Raw genomic sequence first — 15,098 nt, forward strand, 5'->3', positions numbered from 1 at the left:
TGCCTCCCCCCTGGGTCACGTGTGGCAGCTTCCCAGATGGCGGACACCTGTGCTGCCTCTGCGTTGGCCTTCCAGGTTCTGTGACCCAGTCCCCTCCTTTTCTTTTCATCTGGGGTCAACCTGTTCACCAACGACTGGATTCTTAAGTTAATGATGCTCTATATTCTTCAGGAATTTTATTTAGTTCTTTCCTAAAGAATGCAATATTCTATGTTTTAAGCATTTAAAAAAATTCTTTCCAGATTTATTCTGTAATTTCTAGTTGCTGGTTCCAGAGCTCATTCCCATGCTCACTGGTCTAGTTAGTCTTCCTTATGGTGGCTCCATGACCACGATGGTGCTAAGTGTTAGCGGGGTTGTATTTTCTGTGGCAGCCCTATGCACCTAGATGATGCAAGTATTAACACTTTGGCATTTGCTTTGTCTGGGCCCCAGAAGTTTCCTTCCCAGGGTTGAGAAACAATGTTTTTTTCTTAATTCCCTGACTTTACATTCCCCTTCGGGGTTCTCTTTCTCAAAGGAGAGTTTTCCCATCAAGAGCTTTGTCACACATCAAGCTCTCTTTCTCTTTCTACAAACTTTCTTTCTGTTTCCACAAATATATGAGAGTCTTTCTGGCCCCCTTTTCACAGGGGCAGCCCTTCTAGGGTTCTGCTTATATGCAGGAGTCTCAGCTTATCCCTTCACTTACCAAATGGCCTATTTGCCTGGACTCTGGAGACATTGAAACCTCAGTCCCAGGCTTCCCATCTGGTCTATATCCGATATTCTCTCAAGCCACACAGCATTACCTCTGTGACTCTGGGTTTTGTCTTTAAGTCTAGCATCTGAGAATTTCCTGACATCGACTTTGCATTGAACACACTTTGGTGTTTTTCAGACTTTAAGGATCCACGTTAAGCTTGTCTTCCAGCCTGTGTGAGGTGTCCTTCTTTTTTTTTTTTATTTTAAATTTTTTTTTTCAACGTTTTTTATTTATTTTTGGGACAGAGAGAGACAGAGCATGAACGGGGGAGGGGCAGAGAGAGAGGGAGACACAGAATCGGAAACAGGCTCCAGGCTCCGAGCCATCAGCCCAGAGCCTGACGCGGGGCTCGAACTCACGGACCGCGAGATCGTGACCTGGCTGAAGTCGGACGCTTAACCGACTGCGCCACCCAGGCGCCCCAAGGTGTCCTTCTTTTTGACACTTGACATACAGCATTTTTCATGCTAAGAAATCTTATTTTTGCATCAAAAAATTCATGTATCTGTACATAATTTTAACTGTATATTCAGTATCACTGAAAAAGTTTAAAATGATATTCTTTCGGTTATTCATCATAGTCACATCCACATGCATTTGAAAAATAAAAGTACATCCATGTTTGGAATATGTTACATACACTGTCCAAAAGACAGTGTGTAATGCCCATGTAATTTGTGAGACCTCTTTCAATAACTCAACAACCTCTTCAAGGAAGAAGAGTGGAGCTGAAGCTTGATTTTAGAAATCCTATAATAAGTCCAAATGAAATCATAATATATTAATAGATGATTATACTATTAGATAATTAGATAACCTAAACTATTTTAGATTAGTTTGTGATTTTTAAGCAAGATCCTCGGTTCTGATTATAGGAGTTGTAATAGCAGATATTTCCAATTATATTTCATTTGCTAATTGAAGCAAAGATATGAAAGTGTAAGAATAAGTTTCTAATTTGAGGTTTATAATGAAAATCATTAACCTCATCGTGTTTCTGACCTTTCAGTATAGCATTACTACGTTACACATTTGTTACGGGGATAAAAAGTTATATATGATGGGCCAGGTAAAGTTGGAATTTTATTGCTTTTGACCAAAGGTCACTGCGAGATTTAGAGATAACTTGTGAGTACTGTGTGATCTTTAAAAAGTTATGAAACATAAATTTTAAAGAGAGAGAGATTCTGTGAGTAAAACTAATTGATGTTCCTGGAGTGAATGTCCAAGTAATCATCGATCAGTATATTACCATGTAATTTTACCTGATGTATCTAAAATGGCCCTTGTTCTGTGATGGACTTCAGACAAATTTCTTTTAATTCTGGATTTCTTGCATAAATGTTGAAGCAAGTTTCCAAAAGTTTATAAGTTTGAAAACCAGTATTTTTATAGTAGTACTAAAGAACTATAAAGTGTAATATGTCATTAAAACTAATTAGCCTAAGACCAAAATTACTTATGATATAACTAAAGAAAAGGTTTGTTTCTAAATAAACAGTAAATAAATAACCTTTTGTAATCTAAATGAACAAAAGAAGCCATCGATTGAAAAGAATCCTAAGGGATAGTAGTCACCATGTCCTCATTTATCTTTTCTTTAAATTTTGGTTTTCATCTTGAATTATTCTCAACATCCATATTTTTTAAAAAAGAATTTGTATTATTATTACCAAGATATTAATTATGGACATACATTAATATGTTCGTTTTGATGATACTGTGAAAAACAAAACTTTTCCTTCTGAAGTTTTAAAAATAAATGGAATAGCAAATTAATCCCTAAATGATTTCTAATGAGGCTAAATAGAAACACCAAGAAGCAAACCATCCTGATTGTCTATTAAAACACTCATAAAATTCCTGAAATGTAAATAATCATTGCAATCCCAATGGAGGAAACATAGCATTTTATTTGTAGAATACATAACATTGTAGAAAATTTAAATCTATAGAAACCTACAGGCCCCATCGTGCTACAAGGCCAGTGATCAACACCAGGCCCTCTGTGCACTTTGCCGCGGTCCTCAGTCTTGGCTCTAGAGATGGCCATTCACCATCTGGCCATTGTTCCCTTAACTGAGTATCCTCTCGAAGGGTTAGCACAGAGGACAGATTCGAAAGGTCGGAATTGAAATTCAACACGTGCTTCTTGAGTATTCACCTGTTATGTGCCTTTCAAACACCCTTTCGGGCAATGACAGAACTTAAACAACAGAACTTAAAAAGCTGCAATGAGTACATGATAAAGTGTACGTAGCAAATCAAACGGGGTTGGTCGGCAGTGATAAGAGGGTCTTACTGAACTGAAATCTAGATACGAGGCGTTGCCAACACCCCAGAGGTCTGGAGAGAAGGGGAGCAGGGCTTTCAAAGATAGTGTCTAAGGAGGAACAAGTGAGGCTAGTCTGGTCAGGGAACAAAAGGCACCAGTGGTTCCAGAGAATAGTGTTGCAGAAGGATGGTATGATGCAACAGGACCTGGGGACGGATCAGGGAGGCCCTGTTGAAACTTGAGTCAGGAGCAACCACAGATCAGGACCCAAGAGTACGGAGAATGGAAACGGGAAGGCAAAAGTGGAGACAAGGACATTATTGGTTGCCGCAAGCTGATGGCTTAGACTAAGCAGGATGTATGCAAAATGGCGGGAAAGGAAATGAAATCAGAATTTGCTTGGAGATGTAATCAATTGGAAAATGATGGACCGAACACCTGACTTGAAGGAAGGAAATCAAGGACGGCCCCTAATGCTGGGGGTGTGGGGTCAGGAGGCCCAGGGCCAAGTGTGTCACATAATGAGAACAGAAAAGAGGCTTGAGGATTAGACAAAGTGAAGGTCACTGGCGACCTGGGAAGATGCACCTGCAGCGGAATGAATGGTAGGCAGGTGGGCTGGAGGGAGAACAGGAGCGAAGAAGCATGGACAACTTTACCACGGACAGATGAAAACGATGCGTAGCTGGCAGGAGCTTTACAGAAAAAGAAAAGTACATCAGAGAGAAGTCAGATATACCAGTAAGCAAAACACACATGATATCTCCTGATTGTAAATGGAATGTCAGAGGATTTGCCAAGGCCGAGGCCACATTCTTCACCCAAAACAATATTATAATAAAAAGAGGAACCCTAGAAGATATTCAAGTAGTAAAAAAGTTATGTACAAGAAAAGTCGCCCTATAGCAAACAGAGAAATAATCTATACTATTTCAAGTAGTTTGTGACCTCAAAATATACTGACAAGTTGTTATTCCATTAAGGCAACAGATCTACAATGATATCAGATATACCAAATAATTGTCAAATGGGTCAGAAGAACTCACGGGGAAAGGATTTCTGGTAGAAATGAACGGCTATGGTCAGTGAGCTTGTAGTTACAGATCTAGAGTAATCTTTTCTTTCTCAACTTCTCTCCCTCAGTCTTCCATTCAATTTTGCTGCCCCTCAATTGCTGCTGCTTTTTTTTCTCTCTCTCTCTCCTTTATTCTTTCTTCCATTGTTTTTCTTTCCTTCTTTTCAAAACATCTGAGAATAAGAATAGTGTGTGCTCAATATTTATTAAGACATATTGTGAAATGGGAAGGAAGGAAAAAAAACAAATGCAGCTTTAAGCTACTCAGAAAAGATACTGTGAAAACATAATGCCAGGGGAAGGAAGGAAGGAAGGAAGGAAGGAAGGAAGGAAGGAAGGAAGAAAAAGATACAGTAGACAAACCATGGCGATATTAGTTATGGCAATATTAGTGTTTGAGTAGACTGAGACAGCCTGTATTAGTAATGATAAAGGGATGGAGACATGAGGATAAATGGAATGGTCACCAGGAGATTATAATTATGCCTAACAACAGAGTCTAAGAAGTAGTGTCATGTCCTGCAGCCAGAGAGTCTGGGTTCAGATCCCAGCAACCTCTCTTACTAGCTGCAGACCTTAGGCAAGTTATTGAACCTCTTAGTGCCTCAGTTCTCCATATTGAAAATTGAGATACTGATAATTGTTACCTCTTAGAGTTGTTATAAGGATCAAATGAACTGATGTTGTTGATGTTGTTGGTATCGTGGCCCCAAACAATACAAAGAAACATAGCAACAGAATTCCAAGGGGGAAAATGGCATGTCAGCAATCTTAGTAGGAGATTTTTTAATTTGCTTCTCTAAGTGATGAAAGTTTGTTTTAAAATGTTTGAGAAAGACATGAGGTAGCCACAATAAAATATTTAAACAGGGTGTCTTATCTTTCACATCATTACAGAAAAAAGTGAGAAAAAAATCTACATTTTAATAAAGCTGCAAAAGAGAAAGGGAAAGTAGATGTAAGACAACAACCAGGGACCAAAAAGGAAGAGACAGAAATAAAACCAGACATAGCGATAAATGTGAACGGCTTAATGTATTAAAATAAATAAAAAGCCTTAGATAACGTTAAAGTACAAAATTTAATAATTTGCTATTTACAGGAGACATATGTACATGTGACAATGAGCTAAAAGAAAGAGAATTAGAAAAACATCAACAATATAGAAAAAATATAGTACAGATAACATATTATTAAGAACTTAGGCTACAATGTAAAATTATAGATAATAACATTGTACCTTTTAGAGGCTGAATGGCGTAACAGTATTTTTTTTAATTGTACAAAATAGTGTTCTAAAATGTCTTCAAATACACAAAAACCCTTGAGAAGGTTGGCGTTAGATATATGTTCCACAAAATTTTAGTGTGAATAAAGTAAATTCGATGAATATACAAGGAATATAAAATAAAATTGATGTCTGTATAAACCTCCCTGTGGGATTCATTTTCCAAGGTCAATTCCGAGAGAACAGCTAAACATTGAACTCCTAACCCCCTCTTTCCCCAGTTGGCTGGGTGGTCCATGAGCAGACTGGAGACAAACCTCCCACTTGGGAAACTGCAGGACATTTGATTCACCGAGACCTACCGTAGACACTTGGAAATGTGGTGGGAGGGTTACCAGTTACTCATACCCACGGACAGGCAGGTGTGTGGCTGGAGACTCCAGAAAGCTGGGAGAGAGCTGGAGGGTATAAAAACCTCCTCACGGAAAAGGCGGTTGCTCTAAGGTCTTGATGAGCTCCTCATTTGCTTATAAGGTGATCATTAGAAGCTACGTGCATTTGTAAGGACTTGAAGGCACGGCAAATGTGCACCTCTTACTGGAAATGCTGCACCCTTTGCTCTGTAAAGCAGTCTGAGTCTGCTGGCTTCTTTCCATCCATGATATCACCATCACTTCTGTCACCTTGCAGGTAGCAAGCCAGGTCATGGATACTGCAGACAGGGAAGGGCCTGGGCGAGAACAAATTCCCTGCAGCTCCCAACACATCATATCTTTTCTCAACCCCAGAATTTTTGTTTCTATCCCCCATTGGTGCTGCATATTACTGCAAAGATCGGGACAAGGAGGCACAGAGGCATCATTGAGGGTGAAAAATGTAGCAATGGAAAAAGTGATATATCTCTGTTCCCAGATGAGGCAGGTGAGAGAGACTGCGGTATTTTGATTTTGAGCTGTCTTGATAGGACCAAGATTCCACTTGTCATGCAGGTTCCAGGGAACATTCTCGCAATCATATTTGATTCCTCATTCGCATACTTGCCAGGCCCCGAAAAGACACATTTCACAAGAATATATTAATGTGCAGTCCCTATTAGGTTCTTGTTAGAAATTCAGATGCTAATCTCTTTTCAACTGTTTTTTTTTCATTTTATTTTCACATATATGTTTCAACATACGCACGATAGACTCCTTGAATCCTTTTCAGTATTGCGTTTGTGCCAAAGAGTGAAATATTAACGAAGATCCCCAAAACAAATGCTCCCAGTGTCGATTATTATTGTTTTAATCTCTTGAAATTGAAAGGGTGGTGATTATAACCCCATTGCTAATAGAATAAAGACATGATGACGTACTTCAGGTTGTGAGACGAGTTGCTTTGTAAAATGTTCCCAAAGTCCTGGAGAATGTGCTTCCCCTGAGTTGGTTGACAGCTTCATAGCTGGTCTGGCCACGCTTCACCCCAGTGTTGTCTTCACATGGCATTTCTTCTCTCTCCTTTCAGGTAGAAATTGAGAAGCTGGATTACCATCATTATTTGCCTCTGTTTTTTGAGGGGCTCTGTGAAATGACATTTCCCTACGAGTTTTTTGCCCGGCAAGGAATCCACGACATGCTGGAACACGGGGGGAACAAGATTCTTCCTGTCATTCCACAGCTCATTATCCCGATAAAAAGTAAGTGAACAGGTGAAAAAGCATCATTCAGCTTATAAGGTGCCGCTTTTTGACAACTTGCTAATTAAACAATAAAACACAACAGGCTGACGCTTTCCCCAGATTTTGCGGGAATTTTATAAATTGACTTACAGGGCCAGACATCCCAAATCTACTATGTCCCATCATTGATCCTGCACCGAAGACTAACCACATAAATAAATTGCATGGGGTTTATGCCAACTTAAGCTGCTCCCCAGTAATGACACAAGCATTAAGATTAATTTACACATGCAGAAGTCAAGTATGTGTCTTTGTATTAAACGCTACCACTGACTTCCAAGTTCTTTTAAAATGACATCCCTAATTTTTAAATTACAATATAAACCCAATCACATTTAGTATCTTTTAGGTAGTAGGATTCGTAATTTTAAGGAAAAAAAGTCTGGAATGGAGAATTACTATTACTAAATATTTGAATTTTTTTGTCTGTAATATAGGGAAACTCTAGAGTAACCCTGTCATTGACGTCATCTCTTTGTTTATAGAATGAAATGCTTTCTTTCTATGGCCACATTCTTCAGATATGAGTCCCTTCGGACGAGCTGGCTGAAGAAAACCCTCTCCCAAAGCGTTTCTCAGATTTGCACTCATGGGATGGCCTGTAATGGCTCCTAAACAAGGCCCAAGTTGTCCTCATGTTGCTTCACAGCTGCTGTTGGCCCTTATAATGGAGCCATTGTATTGGGATGAGACTCCAGGAGGGGACGGCCGGCCTCTCAAGTCTGAATGGCCAGGTCTGGGCCACCATCCACCATCATGCCCTGGTTGTGTGTGCACCGGTTGCCCGTCTACACTGCTGCTGCTGATAGAAAGCAGAGGGGTGGTGCTGAGCGCCTCCTGGGCAGGGGTATCCCACCGTTTCCCAGCCACAACTGCCCTAGGCAGCTCTGCCTTGTTCCCTAGTCCAGGATGAAGGACTTCCTGGGATGATTGACAGGTCACCTGCTTAGTCTCCTAGCCTCTGGGGGAGCCCCACCCTCACTGTCTCATAGGTGCCCTTGTCATGTGCTTTGACCAAAACAAGAACTAAATGGTTCAACGTTGGGTCATGTCCCACAGCCTGGCTCATGTAATCTTATCCATGGTGACCTTTTTATTGATTTGAATTAGGCCTCATTAGAATTCCAGGTTTGGGGCAGTCCTGCTGTCACTGTTGAAAGTGAATCAACCCCGAAACTTCCTCTCAAGTTTTTGAGATTTTTTTTTTTGTCAGAGATCTGTAACTGACCACTCCAGATCTCCACCAAGACACAGAAGTAAAACCAGGTGAAAGGACAGGCGACCTGCTGTGAAAAGTAATATGGAGAGAGAAACCACACTTTAAAACCATTTTCCTTTCCCTTTGTGCATCAGCAGAGTGAAGAGCTGATCTTTGAAGTCCTTCAGGAAGGATATATAACACTGAGTTACAGTAAAACCTTTTCCAAATGTGATTTATTCTAACAGCTCACAGTTTTTGAACATGTTAAATTCTAGCTGAAATGCTACATTTTCTAAAGAATGATGCACAAGTTTTATTGACAAATAGAAAGGCCCAGAACATTCTCCCCAGAACCTATCTTTACAGTACACGATCCTTCACCTCCTGCCCCCAGCAGAATACCAGCAACATCTGGAAGTCTGTTCTTTTCTTTAAAAGAAATTGATCTTATTAGAACCACTGTCTTCTTGGGACTTTTTTGCTCATATCTCCTTTAAAAACACTGATGGGCAGAAAGAGGGTTTCTAAGTAATATTTTGATATACTGTTTACGATTAAAACATACCAAAGCAGAGCATTGCAGACCAAGGTGGATTGATTTTCAGTTTTGTTTGATCTGTATTTTAGAGATGTTTAAACGAGTTAAGAGAGAAGTGATATGTTCTAAGGACAAAATTCACAGTATGCACATCCTAGAGGTAATTTGCTCACAAGTGAAAACATTATTAAGAACTCAGTAAACGTGTTTTGTCAGGTAAAATTAACTATATATGAATTTGGTAATTCAAGGTTCTAGAGGCAATGAAAATTTATTCTGGTAGATATCGTTGCTTTTCTTCCTGGGCTTCTGCTATTATATACTGATCCTGAATCTACCTTGGCTTACTTCTCCATCTGTTTACATCACTGAAAGCCAATTTTTTTTCCCCTCGGGAAGGAATACTGATTATGTAAGATCATGCACAGTTCCATCACAGTGTGAAAAATATTACGTGCAAAAAACTAAATCTTTCAGGTGAATTCTGGAATGAAGCTAACTGATCTAGAAGCAGGCTGATACACATAATTGGCATAGCACGTTAATAGGGGTGTGTGCCTTACTTTCAAGCTGTAATATTAGAATGATTTTGGCTCTCTCCAGGGGCAAAAATTAATGTCACCATCATCAGCTGGCAGTTTTTGAATAGTTTTTCTTGAATTCTAACTAATACCTCTAGTAGTAAAGCAAAATATAAAAACTCCCAGCAAGGGTAAGAAGGGGAATAGGCTTCCTATCTACTTCTAGAATCTGGGGTTGATTTCAGTTAATTACAAGGCTCGTCACACCAATACAAAAAAAAATTAGACACATTCAATGACTCTAGACTTTCTAATGTGAAAACAGGTAAGAAGACCCTTTTCTTTCTCATTCTATCTTTTGTTCAAGACCCCAAGTGGGGTCATTCAGTAATAACCAGAAGAGCACACACCTAACACCTCATTCCATTTATGCTGCTTTACAGTTGTTCCCCTTACCTCCCACTTTTTGGGTTATTCTAGGTCAGAAACTCCAAGAAAGTACCAGTATAAAGTAGTCAGGGTTGGCAAGGGAGCACTTATTGCTGAGAGCAACCAGAAAACTTTGTAGTCAAGGATGAGATGAACTGTCTCAGCAACCTGAACCATGGGCTGTAGATTTCCATTTACTCCATCCAATTAGGAAAACATAAATCCATCAAAATACAGAACAATTCCAGGGAGGAACCTCTAGAAACTTTGCATATTGAACTCAGAAGGGGATTCCACTGGTGTCCAGGAGGATGAAGAGGTGCCGAGAGCAACCACAAATGCTGATTGTGGGAATCTCTCTCTTCAGTAGAAGCAAGAATAATAACAATAACACCGCCACATGGGGCCATTCATAAGACGCTGCTTCACACAAGAAGGAAATATCTGGAACAGTGACAGAAAAAGAATACCTCAGTGACATTTAGTGTAGGATCCAGAAGAAACCTGTAGAAAGTTGTATGACATCCTCGGGGTGCAGGAAGATGTGGCCTCTAGGAGACAGAGGCAGAAACCCACAAGAGGAGACAAGACTGAAATGAAAATAAACCAATGCTGAGCGAGACAGGGAGACTAAAGATGACAGAGCACAAAAGACTCGGAGTCAAGACTCAGACTCAGACAAAGACTCTTTAGTCAAGAGACTAAAGATCACATCTGCACAGCGGCATCGGGAATGATCATCATCTGCACGGCACCGAATTGTCAATGGAGGCCACCACCTTAGGACGCTCTCTCAGAAAAGACGAGATAAAAATAAGGTGAGAAAGAATATAAAATGGAGAACAGAGACATAAACAGGAGCTAACAGTTATAGGGAGTCCCAAGAGGAAACATCAAAACAATGGGAATAGAAATGATAATGGCAAAGGTGATTGAAAGACATTTTTTTCTGAGATAGAAAATACCCCTTATTTTGCAGGTAGAAAAAGCTCGTTGCAGTCTAAAGACAATGAATAAAGAGAGACCCGTATCTAGGCACATTTAGTCAAAAAGCTTAGATTATAACATAAAGAAAAGCCCTTCAAACATTTAGACAGGGAAAAAGGCTACACCACAAAGAAATAAAAATAACCGGGGCTAAGAATTTTTCCAACATTAATCTGAGACAACAATGAGAATCAGAAGAGAAACACCTTGAGTACATTTCATCCAGTTCACATGAGCAAAAGACATGATGTATATAACAAACTGCATGAACATTTGAGGGGGAAAAAGACTTATAAGCATAATGTCCACTTGCCTGTCGTACAAGAAGTTACTGACAATATGCTTTACCTCTCAGAAAGTAAAGCAAAGTTAAGAACCCCAAAATGAGGATGTCATAGTGTGAATTAAGAGCCACTGAATCTCAAGTTCAGTTTAAATAGTTGATGGAAAAGAATTTGAAAACTGCATGAAATCTCAAGTAATCATTTTGGAGTTAATGTATATAAAAGTCCAGGAAACTTGGGTCTAAGCCTTCAAAATCAATGGGAAAGATGGAAGTGGTCAAAACAGAACATACATGTTAAAATGACAAACACTGAGTAGAGAGCAAGGAAGTGCCATAAGTCAAAAGCACAAAATAAGGTGAAAAACATGAAGTCAAATATATTAGCTGTGACAATTGACTTTCCAATTGGTTTGTGGGGAATAAACCGAATATAAACTTTCTCTGTGTATATAAAACTAAATAATACTTAAAGAGTTTAAAAATAACTGGTGCAGCCACTCTGGGAAACAGTATGGAGGTTCCTCAAAAAACTAAAAATAGAACTAGCCTACGACCCAGCAATTGCACTACTAGGCATTTATCCACGGGATACAGGTATGCTGATTCGAAGTGACACGTGTACCCCCATGTTTATAGCAGCACTATCAACAATAGCCAGAGTATGGACAGAGCCCAAATGTCCATCGATGGATGAATGGATAAAGAAGATGTGGTATATATACGTAAATATATATATATATATATATGTATATATATTGGATATTACTCGGCAATCAAAAAGAATGAAATCTTGCCTTTTGCAACTACATGGATGGAACCAGAGGGTATTATGCTAAGCGAAATTAGTCAGTGAAGGACAAATATCATATGACTTCACTCATATGAGGACTTTAAGGGAAGGGAAGCAAAAATAATATAAAAACAGAGAGGAGGACAAAAACTTAAGAGACTCTTAAATATGGAGAACAAACAGAGGGCTGCTGGAGGGGTTGTGGGAGGGGGGATGGGCTAAATGGGTAAGGGGCACTAAGGAATCTACTCCTGAAATCATTGTTGCACTATATGCTAACTAACTTGGATGTAAATTTAAAAAATAAATTACATAATTTTTAAAAATTAAAAATATGTAAAAATAAAAGATATATTGGGACAAATAGGGAAAACAGAAGGGAAGAGCAGTTATTTTAATTGTAGAAAAGTAGAATTTAATATAAAAAAGTTTCACGTGTATAAAGAGGATCAGTTTATATTGATAAAAATGTTCTAGGTAAAGATGTAATTAGCATGATGAGCCTTGGCATCATGTTTAAAAAAAAAAAAAAAAAAAACAGCTACCTAAATTTCCCTCTGGAAGAAGAGTAAACCTCTTGACTGAGAGACAATATGATACTGGTCCTCCACTGTCTGACCTTCAGCTCTAAGATTTGTGATCTTGCCAATCCAAGGGGACAGCCTGCCTCTAGAGCACCATGTCCCCAACCTCAGCGTGCATAGGAATCACCTGCAGACCTGGTGAAATGCAGGTTCCACACAGCAGCTGTGAGATGGATCTGAGAACTGGATTTCTAACAAGCCCCCAGTGTCTGCTGCTGCTGCAGGGTCAGGGCAAAGCTGACCAGGGCCAAGATTACGCTTGACACACCAGATCCTCCCAGAAGATGCCGGGAATGAGAACAAGGTAAGGGATGAGTTGGTGGAAACAGATGAATGATCATTTTCCATCTTACATTTAGGAAATCGAGAGATGTTGCTTCATTCATGCTATGAATAATTAGAAAAATATGACTTCAAGTTTTTAGGCCTTAAAAGGAATCATTAGTGGGCTAAAATAGGTGGTTATCATATGAAGTAGTAGGGAAAGAAAAATGAAAAATGAAGCTAAGGCAATAACTTAAAAAAAGCCAAGGTAGCATGTAAAAAATGAAAAAAGTAGGATGACAAAAGGAAACCCAAATAGTCTGTTATGACTACAGATAAATGAGAGAAATAGTTATTAATCACAAAAAAAAATATGTCTTGGTCTGGGAACTTCCTTGAGAGATTGTCCCCACTGTCTGATTGTTCCCAACCATATGATTTTAGTGGGACTGCCAGTTACCAAGTAATGATCAGAAGCTAGCTCTCACAACAAAAGCCAAATAAATACAATGATAAGGCAACCTCCCGAATGAAAGAAAATATTTGCAAATCATGTATCTGATAAGGGGTTAATATCCAAAATATATAAAGAACTCATACAACTCAATAACAAAAAACAGATCCAATTTTTAAAAATGGCCAGAGGATTTGAATAGACATTTTTCCAAAGAAGACATACAGATGGCCGACAGGCACATGAAAAGATGCTCAACATCACTTAACATCAGGGAAATACAAATCAAAACCACAATGAGCTGTCACCTCACATCTGTTAGAATGACGGCTATCAAAAAGACAAGAGACAACAGGTGTTGGCGAGGATATGGAGAAAAGCACAACCCTCTTGCACTGTTAGTGGGAGTATAAAATGGTGCCGCCACTGTGGAAAACAGTATGGAGGTTCCTCAAAAAATGTAAAAAAGAACTAACATATGATCTCGCAATTCTACTTCTGTGTATTTATCCGAAGAAACAAAAACACTAACTCAAAAAGGTATGTGTACCTCCATGTTCACTGCGGCATTATTTACAATGGCCAGATACGGAAACAACCTAAGTGCCCGTTGATAGGTAAACAGATAAAGAAACTGTGGTATATATATTATGGGATGTTACTCAGCCATAAAAAAATGAGGACATCTTACAATTTTTGGACGACATGGGTGGACCTCAAGGGCATTATGCTACATGAAATAAGTCAGAGAAATACAAACACCATATGATCTCACTTATATGTGCAATCTCAAGAAACTAAAACAAAACAAAACGAAAAACAAGTTCATAGATACAAAGAACAGATTGGTGGTTGCCAGAGGTTGGGTGTTGGGGGTGGGAGAAATGGGTGAAAGTGGTCAAAAGGTACACACTTCCAGTTGTAAAACAAAGAAGTCATGGGGGATGTTATGTACAGCATGGTGACTGTAGTTAGGAATATTGTGTTGGCATTTAAAAGTTGCTAAGACAGTAGGTGTTAAAAGCACTCATCACAGGAAAACAATGTTTGTAACTATATGTGGTGACATGTTAATTAGGCTTGTTGTAGGGATCATTTTGCAATTTATATAATCACCAAATCATTACACTGTACACCTGAAACGAACATTGTATGTCAATTATATCTCAATTTCTAAACATTTAACTCTCTTCCACAAGCTTATCTTCTTCCCCCCACCATCTTTATGATACAGTCATGTCACTATTTTGGTCAGATCCATAATCAGCTGTTACACTACTGTGATCACACCAGTCTTGTTTGTCGCGAATCACACATCTACAGTTACATTTCTTTCCTTAGACAGCCTGTCTCTCTTAGCAGTGATCATTGTCTTTCCTGTGGTTTGCTTGATTTGTATATACTATTTTTTTTCAAATACTTCAAGATCTAGCAAATGAATGTTGTTTTCCAAATGTTCAGAACATCAGGTAACCCATCAATTTTCTTTTTCTGGAGACTTTGGTCCTTCCACCCTCCATCTTTCTGCTCCAATCTGGTGACCTGAGACGTTGTTACTCCTCTCTCAGGTTTACCCTCTTTTTCCCTAGCTGTGTGTCTTGTTTTCCTCATCATTTTTATAGTGCACACGTTCCAGTAGTTTCCTGGAAGTGTATGAAAGGTGTAGTTTTAGTCCTTATTATCTGGAAATCCTTCCATCACACTTGATTATTAGTTTGGCTATGTTGAAAATAATGTCCATTCAGAATTTTGAGGTCACGTCTCTGTTGCCTCCCAAGTTCTTACCTTGCTTTGAACATCTTGATGCCATTGGGGTTTTCAGCCATTTGCCTGTGGCCTCTATCTCCCAATCTCTGAAAGCTTTCTGGATACTCTCCACATGGTGATGTCAAATTTCATGTTGATATGCATTCATGCAGCTATGTGTTGTTCATTCATTGTCCTGGGAAATTTCAATTTAGAGTCATAGGTCTTTCAACACTAGAAACTTTTGACTCCCCCAAA

At 39.0% G+C, this 15,098-nt stretch overlaps 1 protein-coding gene across 1 annotated transcript in view; it reads left to right on the plus strand.

Moving 5' to 3' along the window:
• Nucleotides 1–15,098, plus strand: part of PACRG (parkin coregulated) — a 511,166-nt gene that overhangs the window by 272,498 nt on the left and 223,570 nt on the right. Inside the window, exon 3 of the mRNA XM_058736214.1 lies at nucleotides 6,827–6,998. Coding sequence (XP_058592197.1) covers nucleotides 6,827–6,998 — 172 coding nt within the window. The remainder of the gene's footprint in view (nucleotides 1–6,826; nucleotides 6,999–15,098) is intronic.

The sequence above is a fragment of the Neofelis nebulosa genome, chromosome 6, assembly GCF_028018385.1.
Source record: "Neofelis nebulosa isolate mNeoNeb1 chromosome 6, mNeoNeb1.pri, whole genome shotgun sequence".
Taxonomy (NCBI): Eukaryota; Metazoa; Chordata; class Mammalia; order Carnivora; family Felidae; genus Neofelis; species Neofelis nebulosa.